General features: G+C 37.1%; 2 protein-coding genes across 2 annotated transcripts in view; both read left to right on the forward strand.

The window, feature by feature from the left end:
- The window catches only part of LOC142338493 (calpain-15-like), a 28,704-nt gene extending 27,879 nt beyond the window's left edge, over window positions 1–825 (forward strand). Inside the window, exon 4 of the mRNA XM_075388275.1 lies at window positions 191–825. Coding sequence (XP_075244390.1) covers window positions 191–546 — 356 coding nt within the window. The 3' untranslated portion in view covers window positions 547–825. The remainder of the gene's footprint in view (window positions 1–190) is intronic.
- A 136-nt stretch (window positions 826–961) lies between these two features.
- LOC142338485 (ankyrin repeat and SAM domain-containing protein 6-like) lies at window positions 962–11,270 on the forward strand. The gene is made up of 2 exons (XM_075388262.1): window positions 962–1,810; window positions 9,064–11,270. The coding sequence occupies exons 1-2, from the start codon at window positions 1,012–1,014 to the stop codon at window positions 11,091–11,093; spliced, it is 2,829 nt and encodes a 942-aa protein (XP_075244377.1). The 5' UTR covers window positions 962–1,011; the 3' UTR covers window positions 11,094–11,270.
- Window positions 11,271–12,102: the final 832 nt, after the last annotated feature.

A 12,102-nucleotide genomic window follows, 5' to 3' on the forward strand; every position in this document is an offset into this window, starting at 1 on the left:
AGTCTCCTAGCTTCTGATATCAATAAATTTAGAAAATTTTTAAGCACGAGAAAAACGCCATTTTCGTAAAAAGAAGGTTTTGCTCCTTTTCGTTTCGAGCTCCATTTTCAATTAGTTCAATGTGAAAATAAAGGACTGAATAGAATATACACTATTGAACTTGTCAATAAAGTGAACCTTGTTACTTTAGTAGGGACTGGGTGCAGTTTGTACCACGTGAGCGGAGGATGGTCAGGTCTGATTGTTGCAGTTGAAAACAGGAACCCTGAATCTCACCTTCATATAAAGTACGACTGCATGAATAGTTTCAACCTAGTGGCCACCAGAGGTCACTTGTTGACGTTCGACTCAATTCCGCCTCTTCACAGACAGATCATAGTGGTATTGAGCCAGTTGGAAGTGTCTGGAGGATACCAAGTTGTCCATGAGCGAACACACGTAATGACCAGGGAAGCTACATTGCGCAAATGGGGTCATAGTGAGAAGACCAATGTGCCCTCTATTACACCAGCAATTACAGGATTACATGCTGCAAGGCCACTGTGATAACGCCTGAACTTCGTTTCTCTGCAAGTTTACCTGACTCCATCAGTGGAATTTTTATGATGAAGTCGCAATGGCGTGCCAGAATATTAATATCAGTGTTTATTTTATCACCAATTTTCAGGCTTATAAGTACAATTAACTGCTGTTTCTATCAAATGCAACCATTCTAGTAGTATTGATATTTTACAAATTTGTATTTAAGTAGCTGCTTAGTAAATTTTGTGTCCAATGAATCCAAGTGGTGCTTCCGTAGTTAGATAATTAAACTTTATTGTTTTCTTTTTTTTTCACTAACTTCCTGGCGAATACAACCAATTAGCTACTGGTTATGAAAGCTGTTTTATAATGATTAATATTATTTGGGAACATGGTTATGGAATTGAATAGTTTGTATTTTTCGCTTCACTATAATCGAAATTTCACGAATATTTTTCAGTGCCAATGGTAACATGAACTGAAATTGAAATGGCCTTCCAGCACAGGAAAGGTTCTGTTTCCGCCTTGCATGCTGCATGTATAAGTGGTCGATTGAATGACGTCACAAGTTACTTAGACCAGGACGTCGGGGGTGCTCTATTGGCAGCCATCAACGAAGAGGACTCAGGCAACACTGCTCTCCACTATGCATGTGCGGCAGGGTTTCTGGATGTAGTCCGGTTCCTCCTAAAACGAGGAGCTCCACTTAATAAACAGAATGATGAGGGCTGGACCCCTCTCATGCAGGCCTGTTATGCCGGTCATAGCGATATCGTATCTGCTCTTATCCAATCACAAGCCGACATCAACGTAGTAAATCGGTGCAACTGTACTGCCCTCACCTTAGCATGCTACAGTGGGAATGAGAGGATAGTCAGGAGTCTTATTGAAAGTGGAGCTCAATTCTCTCACTCTGAAGATCCCAATGAGTCGTACCTAAATCCGATGATAGCTGCTTGTGTACGTGGTAACATAGATGCATTGAAAGAACTGATGAACGCGTTCCACTCAGTGGCATTGCGAAGGAAAGACTGCTATAATGGCCAAACACCCCTCAGTATAAGTGCAATTTTCAACTGGACACAGCTGGTTGAGACACTATTGAAAGAAGGAGCGGATACAAATACCGTGGATGTGAATAATCGCACGGCATATGACCTCGCTGCTATGTGCAAGAGCAAGCAGTGTAAAGGTATTCTGAAGTCGAAAACGTTCACACAGAATGCTTCAATGCCAGTGCAAGAGGTTCAACCAATTGAACACCCCATCATCGAAATGGCTAAGCAAGGTCAGCGAAATACTTGATTGCCTTTTTGATTGCTATCGAACGAAGTTTGAAGCAATTATTGTAAATCTGTTCTTTTTGTAAATTTTTCGCTTCACCGTTTTGACTACTCGAGTGACTTCTACGCCCTTGACTTCTTCGTTTTGTTTGATCTAAATTTCTCTCATTCAAAAGTGGCAGCAGCTGTTAATAGCCGCCATCAGCCTCTCAAACGGCTATTATTTAGGCGCTCTCCTTTTTTTACAATTCAAAGAATTTGAATTGTATTGGGGCGCTGTCTTTTTTATGATCTTTACACATTTTCATGATTTTTGAAGTCAAGATGGAGTAGTGATTTTGGTCACGCCGAAACAGGAAATGGAGCAAAAAAAGCTAGAGGTTTTGCGGCGTGAAGTTTTTTCACTCTAATTTTAAAGTAGAGTGAGAAACTGGCGTTTGAACAAAAATTCGCTTTCTCGCTAGTGGTTTTTTTTATAGCTGCGAAGCTGTAAGCTGAGCGTAGCTATATTGCGGTGCTCTTGTTTTTTTTTGTTTCGTCGTCTGACGCTTCATTTTCGTTTTACATTTGTTCTAGAACATTCTGTCTCGGCGCTGCTTAAATGGCTTTTTCGCGCTTGATTTCACGCTTTCTGCGTGACCTAAATTGCGGTTATTCAGAAACAGAATCTGTTCCTAAAACAAAGTTGATTGTAAGAAAACAGATTGATGGTCCGACAGCCGAGTGGTTAAGGCGACTGGCTGTTATTCCGGAGATCGCCGGTTCGAGACGCGACAGGGAAATTTTTTTGCACCCAAAAACAACCTCCTTTGAAATAAACTTGTAAGTTTTATAGGCGGCGGCGATAACTATTATCAACTCACTTCTGTATCTTTTTCCATCTGTATTTTACGGCACGCAAGTCTATTTCGCAGCTATTCCGGCAATCTGCCGGCTATGTTCACTTTGATGTTTACTGTTTTTCGATTTTTTGGATTGGTTTTTTTCTAAATGGTTTTCCCAATCCATTCTTAATTTTTTCTAGGCCTAGGTTTTTGTTTGAACCAAATTTCTCTTTCTTGCTTGTGGTTTTTGTTCACATCGGCATTTTGACATTGATTTTATAAAAAACTTTTGATCTGATTTTTTGGAAATGGTTTCTCATTCATTCATAGTCCATTCTGGGTCTGGTTTTTGTTTGGTCAATGGAACTTCTTTGAATTGCACGTCAGGACTTGTACTGCGATGTTTTTTTAATTGGCGTTACCTTTTGATCACGTTTTTCGTTTTACTTAAGTCATGATTTTCACGTTTGACTTCTGACTTACGTCACTCAATTGAATGGATTCTAAATTCTTTCACGCATTGAATTACGTAATTTGGTGAATACGGTCAATGTCAATAGAGCAAAATCAAAAGAAGTGGGATAAACCGATGAAGCCCGGTCATTGAGTCATAGTGCATTAGGTTATCAAAGTTCATTGGAGCGATTGCTAGCTGATATTAGTATTCAGCTTAATACCCGTCATTTTTGAAGCTGAAGTAGGTATAGGTTTAGAATTGAAACTGCTTACTGAATTGGAACAATTTTTGAAACTTAGGAAAAATTTTTGTCAATTTCAATCTTCTTTTTCTGTTTCAATCCCGATGTGCGTCCAGCGCGTCAACCGCGGCTGTTTTCCGGCAATCTGCCGGCTATGTTTACAGTGGTACATAATATCCTCTACTGACATCAATTGAAGCCCCCATAGTGAATTTAGTTATCCCCGAACTGCAGCAGGGTGGAATAGATTCGAGCTTAACTGGTTTGAGAGCAATTCTTCCGGCAGTAGTCGGTTATGATTTTCAAAAGATTTATGTGGTCTTTATACAGTATTGGGGCGCTATCTTTTGAAATAGCCTTGAAGTGGCAGCGGCTATTATTAGGGACATCGTGGTTTTCTTTTAGTTCGTCTCCATCGATGATTGAAGATTCTTGCGACCTGACTTTTTGGAATTGATTTTTCGAGTGAGTTTTATTGCTTTGCAGTTAAAATTTGTGTGCATGACGTCGTTTCTGCTTTTAGGTCAATTGCGTGACTTACCTCCCTCAAAAAATGACTTAAGAACTTGCTTAATGAACTTTATTTTATGAAGTTATTATGAAAATTTACTAGTTAAAGGTCAATAGTGTGCATCTACAGTAGTGTCAAACGTATATGCCCCAATTCTTGAGTATAAGAGTCTTGAGTTTTCGAATTCGAATATTAATTTTGAAAGAGCTCCATTTGGGTTTTTCCTTATAGAGCGTATGTGTCTCATGAAATTGACAGTCCGAATCTAACCAAAAAGTCTAGTGGTCTATTAAAGGACTGGTGGTCAATCTATCTATCTTATTTTTTTTAGTTGTTTCAAATCATGGAAGGTCACCAGCGTCTATCGCGGCTTTTTTTCTGGCAATTTCCAAGACTTTCCAAGAAGTTCGATTTCCAAGAAGTTCCATTTCAGGCGTTTTCCAAGACTATTGGTGGGGCGTCTTTTGATTATTGCTGCGAAGCTGGAAGCTAAGAATAGCTATATTGCCGGGGTCATTTTTTGGTCATTCTTTTGCTAACTTTTTCATGTTGGATTTCTTGGTTTTTTGTCTCCTAAATTAATTTTATTTAGAATTTAAAACTGTTGCTAAAACACAATCAATTGAAATTGGGGTGCGTGCATCCACTGAAGCCCCCTTTCAATTAAATTGTTTTTAGACATTGGTGATAACTTTTTTAATGCAATTCTATCTGCTTCTATCTTTATTTTACGACAGACCAGTCTATTTTGCAGCTATTGCGGCGATCTGCCTGTTATTTTTGTTAATTTTTTTGTGTATCTGAAACAGGAAATACCGCGAGTGAAAACAATGTTTTGGTCAAGTTGCTGAACAAATTAAAGAGTAGAGTGAAGAGAATGGTTTTGTTCGTGCCTCATTTTTGAGATCGGGATAGAAAAATAGCTTTAAAATGTTAAGGCCGGGCTTCTTAACTGAACAAATGAACTCCAGGCCAAATCAATCAGGGAAGTTAGAATAGCATAGCAGGAAAAATTTACATTTTTATAGAAGACGAATTGATTTTTTCACTTTGGTCAATTTTTTTAGATGGTATTTATTATTCATACGTGATTAATCATATATGAAGTGATGCTGAATCTCAAGCTTGATCTACTTTCATTATCAGCAAAAGATTTTTGAGCCGTATAGACTTGAACAATTCATTACAAAATTGCATCAAATTGTTTACGATTGGTTTACGAATCGACCTCTTGTTGATAGAATGGTCGACGAAACTTCTATTTGGTAAAAAAAATTTCCTAGGACATCATATTTACACCGAAAAGTTTACGTTATGGAAAATTGTTCACATTCAGTTGACTAGCAGCAGTAAAATAACTTGAAACTACCAAGAATCAAAGGAAAGTCGTTAATTTTGTCTTGTCAAACTGACATACAGTGCGTATTAAAGCACAACTCCTTGAGTGGTAAACTACTTGTTATTGTGTCGTGTATCTGTAAATCACAACAGTGTTTTTAATAAAAAGAACTTTGTACGATGTACTTCGTCAGTTTCTTTTACTGGCTTCAATAAAGCCTTCCATAGATTCACTGATTGCGTTATTCAGCAATTGAGTGTACGAAAGAAACGCGCACATTGCGAATATTGTTACTTTAATTACTTTTGTTTATCAGGAAAAACTCCGAAAATATTAACACGTTGGAGATAGAATTTATTCTCCCCAACCAGTAGCTGGAGTAGTTATCTAGATCTCATAGGGGATCTTGCCATTTCGTGTAGTTTTCAGTTAGTAGGATTGATAAAGTATGCTTCTGATAGAGTAGGACTGATGGAGTATGCAAAGTAAAGCATCAGTAATTTACAGTTTAGAGGATAATACAGTCCACAAAAGTTAACTGCAAAACGTAATATCAGTAATTTTTGGGACCACAGAAACAAACTGGGTGTAAATTTTTTCTTGTCTCTGATAGGAGAGTAGCCGTTACAGTAGAAAATTTTTTTATAATTTTAGAGTCATCTGAGCCAAAATGATTCAACTAGTCAGGGTTAAATTATCCAGGTGTTTTCTGGACGTTTTTACCAATTTTGGCAGTTGGTGACATTTTGTCATCTTCGTTTTGTTTTTAACATTTTGGTAATTTTGACGTAATTTTTGGCCAATCCAAAGCCAAAAATTTTTGTTTTGGTTGTTTGAACTTTACAAGATTATCAAAATTTTAGGAAAAAATTGACAAGCTATTATTCATTTTCTTGGTTATCAATTTCTTCGAATTTAACTATTTTTGATGTTAGCATGGCGTTATTCAGTGTTCCCTTTATTCAATCAAAATCAGCTAGGGTTTTTTGGTTTTGTTAATTTGTTGAGGTTAACTTTATAGAAACGTTGGCTGGGTCAGTAAAAGTTATTCCCTTTCTCTTTTAGTTTCTGGTGGCTTGTCGTTTTTACTGCCTTTTTCCTGGGCACCTGATAACTGGAGACAAATGTAATTTTCAAGTATGGATTTAGAACAAAATTTTTTAGCTTCCTATTGAAAAAAATCAAGAAACGAAATTCAATTTTGGAGTTCGTGTTCTATCTTTGGGTTCTTTTAATAAAATGAAGTTTTTATTTGTTCAGCATATAGTTTTATCCTTTTCTAGTCTGAGTAGAACAACGCTACTTAGTAAAACGTTGAGATTTGTAAAGATATGTTGGTATCTGCTTGTTGAAATAATTTTAAAATAAATTGATATCGTGAACAGTTTTTTTAAATTGAATTATGTTTCAATTGGTTGAGATCCTTTTTCAGAGCTTGGATTATTTTTTGGTATTAAGATTTGGCGTTAACTGTTGGAGAGGTTTTTGATGGGAATATTGAGGGAGAATTGGTTCTGATTCTGTGCAGCTTTCAGGTTTCTAATAATTTTCGGCTTCCTCGGCGCAAGAGTGTTGGCGTTTTGCACTTTGAGGAACTGTACTTCGCGCATCTATCTAAATTAAATGTCTATTTTTGTAAGTAATGATAGCGCAGAAAAACGTCACTACAATAGAAAAGTTGTTACATTGTCTATTATTCTAATCAATGTTGCATGTCTTGCACTATGCTAGATTATTGAGCGAGATATATTGTAAATTGAATTTTAGAAACGGATTCTAATTATTTTTTTTAACTCCAACTTTTTCCAATCTGTTAGAAGATAATGCCGTATAATTCATTTTTGATGCTGACTTTTTTGAAGTAGTTTGAGTCATTTAGTATGGCTGGATTCTTAGTTCGATCTATTTCCAAAATTGTTTCATTTTTATTCTGGAACTGTTTGTTTGCACATTTTTAAACTCAAAATGGAGTGATCGAAATCAATTTGGAGTTTTTAAATTTAATCCTTTTTAGTGGAGAAAATGAAAAAGCGAGGGGTTTTTTGGTGTGAAATTTGTCCTTGGGATTCCAAATAAATTGAGAAAATTCTGGTTTTAGTTTCTGAGAGCAAGTTTTTTCCATTTAGGATAATTTGACTTGTTTTCTGAACGAGTGATCGGTTCTTTCATGTGTCTCAATTAAACTTCAGGTTTCTGTTTGTTCCCTTTCATTTTTTTTGAATGACAGATACTTAAAATTATACATGTGTTCTAATTGTGCAGAGTTTCAATTTTTTTAATCCTTCTTTTTGAAACTAGTGGTCTTAATGACGATACTATTGGTTATAGGATATTAGTGCAGTATTGAGTCTTAGCTGTTTTTTGTTCTCTGTGTGTTCCATCCATCCCTAAGCCTCATTAATGACTGTTCCCATTGGCTTGCTAAGGAGGCATCCATTAACCTCTTAAATGTTTTTTTTGCTGAAGATTGCTGCTTATTTTAACTTTAACACTTCGTTGTTTTGTAAAAGGTTGCTGATTATTTTGTTTTGCACGTAACAATTATTCTTGTTAATAGGTGATATCGATTTTTTTGTGAATTATGGATGAACCTGTTGTTTGGTTATTACATCAATGAGTTCTCATTGAACCTTTTACTATTGTTTTCAATTGCTCTCAAACGAAGTTTGTAGCAATTATATTAGTCCTGTCGGTCTTTTTATGCGATTTTTTGCTTGAACGATTCTTTGTCTGACGCTTTTGATTTTTTGTCCACAAAAACGGGATAAACAGGTAGCGCTCAGTGGGCATTAAGTGCTCTTAGAGCCCCCCACACCGCGATGTTGCCCCCAACCCAGTGTTGCCCCCGTCAGCCCCCAGTGCACCCCCCCCTGACTAGGTACTGACGAAGCCAACCGCTCGCCGGTCGTTTGAGAGCAATTCGCCCGACGTTAGTCCGTTATGTTTGGTGTTTTGACGCTGCTAATTTAGGATGAAATCAAAAATTTTAGATTTTTGCCGGTAGAAGGTTTTTGACTCATTAACTATCAAATGCTGTTGTTAGTCTAATAATGTTCATAACTATGTTTTCTAATTCCTCAAATTCCCTATTTGTGTTGCGATAACTTTGCACCTTTCAAGAAGTCAAATTTCTACTCTTCTTTGTCTTCTGCGCCTCCGCAGAATTTCTGTGCGTGACGTAATTTTTAGGTCAATTGTATGTTAAGTTATCGAGCGAGATATATTGTAAATTGAATTTTAGAAACGGATTCTAATTAGTTTTTTTAACTCCAACATTTTTCAATCTGTTAGAAGGTACTGCCGTATAGTTCATTTTAGATGCTGACTTTTGTGAAGTTTAGGTCATTTAGTGGTTTTTGCACTCACTCATTAAGTCTAAATTGTAAATGTATTTCATTGTGTAATCAAATGAAATTCAATGGAGGTCACCCAATTTTTTTTGAAAATTTGAATTTGAAATGAAAAGTTTGATTCAATGTTATCTACTTTTTGTTTTTGGTCCCGGTAATCTTTCTTAGCTAGCTGTCTATTTTTGGGCAATCTTCTTGTAATGTTGCTCTCTAAGCATATCGCTTGAATATTACGTTGGAATGCTTTAATTCTTGGTAAATTAACACTAACAGTAACACTGACTTCTTGCAAATGCAAAATAAATTGTTACAGAGTTGATCAGTTTAATGAAAGCAAGCTTTTGTTAATCTTGCATCCAAGAAAGAAAATTTTTGCAGAGATACTTGCAATCTTCTGGTCATGTTCCTAAAGATTTTGATGATAACATAATTTGCTTAAATATTAACATTCCTGATGTTTAATGGCTTTTGATATCAACACCCATTAGAGTTCGGAGTGGGATTTTATGACGCAATAAATGTTTTTTCTTGCTTAGGTAATTTAAAAAGTCTGCGTGAAGCCCTTGAAAATGACCCCAATCTAATCAATGCTCGTAACACGGAAGATGGAGCAACAGTACTTATGTATGCGTGTGTGGCTGGTCATCTGTCCATAGTTAAACTCTTGGTATCAAAAGGTGCTAATCTAGACGAACGAGATGTATTGTCTGGTTGGACTGCTCTGATGCAAGCAACTTATCACCACAACGCTGAAATTGTCAAGTTTTTAATTGAATCCGGAGCTGACGCTTCAATCAGATCACATCAGAATATCAGTGCCTTTGACATTGCTTCTTTCATGGACAACGTTGACACCGACATCGTTGTTCTGTTAGCTAGTAAAATGAAAACAACCGCAGGTTCGAATCCGGGTTCGGCTACTTTGGACCGACCCGGAAATTATGATCTGGGAGCTGATCATTTGAGGCCCAACCAGAGAACCAATAGCACACCGATAATTAACCGATTGAAAAGCCAAACCGATGAAGACCAAATTTCAAATGGTAATCTGAAGTCCGGTAATTCGGGGTCGGTCAAAAACCTGTGGAACAAGTTTACAGGAAAGTTGAGAGACTTAAAAATTGCAAGACCAGATATCAACAGAGTTAGTGCAATGCCTGTTGCAGATATGGACCAAAGCAATTTCGGTCCACGCGTAGGGGGATGGATATCGATTCATGATCAGCTGGCAAGTAGCGAGACCCATTTTAGCCCTGAAGATTCAGCTATTGATAGTGGAATATTTTCAACCCCGTCTGCCTACAGTATTCAAATAGAACCAATCCATGTTCAGACTGCCAAGCAGCTGGCGCCTGTGTTGCCTCCTTTCAAAGCGGTTCCATCGTCGATGGAGTCTAGCAAAAACATGCAACTGTCCAGGCACAAGTCAAGTTTCACTAAGAGATACGATCGAAGGTCTGGCTATCATAGGCAACACAAACCCATTAAAGCCAACCCACCTAAGTTTTTACAAACAAAGAAAAGTAGCGCTACCACTAATCCGAACAATAGTGGATCGAGTAACACTAATGCCAATCTAGTTAAATTTGAAGCCTCTGAACATTCTTTAACTCCTCACGCAATTCCTGGAGACCCAATTCCTAATCGAAATGCGGAAGCTTTGTTATCGCGAGTCAATCAGTCTCTATTTCACAAGCCTCATTTCGGACAATCACAACATGTAGCCTCGCCTCAACCGGCACCAATTCAATCGACCTCAGGTGGTTTTCAACAATCGAGCTCTCTCACCGCAAATTTATCTTCAAGCAAGAATTTGGAGATCAAAAGTTCTGGATTAGGTCACTCTCGGATTGGTTCATTTGGAAGTAGTATATCAAGTGGCGACTACAGCTGGTCACAAAACTCAAACCTGAACCCCAACTTCAGAAACAACCTGCCTTCTAAACCCCCCTCCGCTAATGACGCTAGTCTGGGAAGTTCACCAGTGATGAATAACATCAGGAATATGGCAATGGGCAGTGGACATTGGTCTAGTCCCAGAGCAGGCAGCGGCACGGGAGGTAGCTCTTCTCTAGGTGATGGAAGGATGTCCTTCGATAGCTCAGCGAACACTGCCGATGATGTGATGAATTCGCAACGTCTGTTGAACACATCGACCAGTAGTCGCCAGAACTCCAAAATTGGAGCTGGGGTTACTTCTGCCACTGAGATGACACAGATTCTCTCAGAGTTAGCTTTGATGAAATACAAACATATTTTTGATCAACAGGAGGTCGATAGAGAGGTTTTGCTTAGCTTAACTGAAGATGACCTTGATGAGATGGGAATCGGTCAACAAACTAGCCAACAACAGATACTCTCTGCAATTAACGTGTATAAAAACCAAGGCGCGTCAAGCAAACCGAACAACCAGTCATCTAATAACACCAACAACAATAAAAGTAACCTCAAAACAAACTCAAGCAACAAGGTCAAAACTAACCAATTCTTAACTGTACAGAAACCTTCTCAAAATTATAAACTTAAATCTAAAGCTAGTGAAGTTGCTAACGTGAAAGGGCAGTAGTCTAAAATTGTAAATTATAGCTATTTTTAGTTCATTTCAGTGCTTATACTTAGTACTTGGCATTTTGGTGCTAACCTCAGTCCACTTTTTGGAAATGATATCTTAGAATGTACGATCCTTTGTATTTAGGCGGCAGCCCGATTAAGTGTACAAGCTTTTTATAAAGATAACAAAATTTTTTACATTCTGTGGGTATATAATCACGATTAATGGCAATAATACTTACATAAAATTGAATTACGTGAAGCAGAGTGGCTCATGATGATAATAAGAATGTGCGCACGCGAAGTCAGTTGCTTTTTGTGTTCAAACAATTTATACACCAGTAAAAGTTTGAACTTTTTCCTAATTGCCACATGTGGTTTCTTGATCGGGCTGGCGTCTAGCTTCTCATGCTCCAGATTATTCGTACCATATGTTGAACTTTGAATTATAATAGGTTTAATAATTGCGGATCGGCTTCATTTCTGTGCCAATGAGGTTTTATTATGATCACAGTGGACACATTGTGCTTAGTTGAATGTGACACTGAATGTTGTGCAGACCAATCAGAGGTCGAAATTACACTGATTAACAACAGTCTAATTTTAAAGTTAACAAGAGTAAACGATTATGAAATTAAGGAAATTAAAAAAGTAGACTTTTAGTGTTTAAAGATGCCTTAGATGTCTTTGTTTGGTGCTGATGAATGTCTGTAGCAGTGCCTTGTATTGTTCGTTAGTCTTTATTGAGAGTCAATAGATTTCTAACGATGACTTATTCTATGTGCCTTTCAGTATTTATTGAATACATACCACAGTGCCATTTTAGCAATCATCAATCTACTTAATCCAATTGGCTGGTTAATTTAATGATGTTAATTATAATAATCAAATGGAGAGTGTACTATTATGATGATAATAAGAATCTTGCTAGCCAGGCAAGAAACAAAACTTTTAACTTAATCAAAAAAATCACTTCAATCTAATTTGAACTTATTTTCTATAATTTGACAGAATTTATTTTTCAT

Source organism: Convolutriloba macropyga, chromosome 1 (genome assembly GCF_964194025.1).
Source record: "Convolutriloba macropyga chromosome 1, txConMacr16.3, whole genome shotgun sequence".
In the NCBI taxonomy this organism is placed as follows: Eukaryota; Metazoa; Xenacoelomorpha; order Acoela; family Convolutidae; genus Convolutriloba; species Convolutriloba macropyga.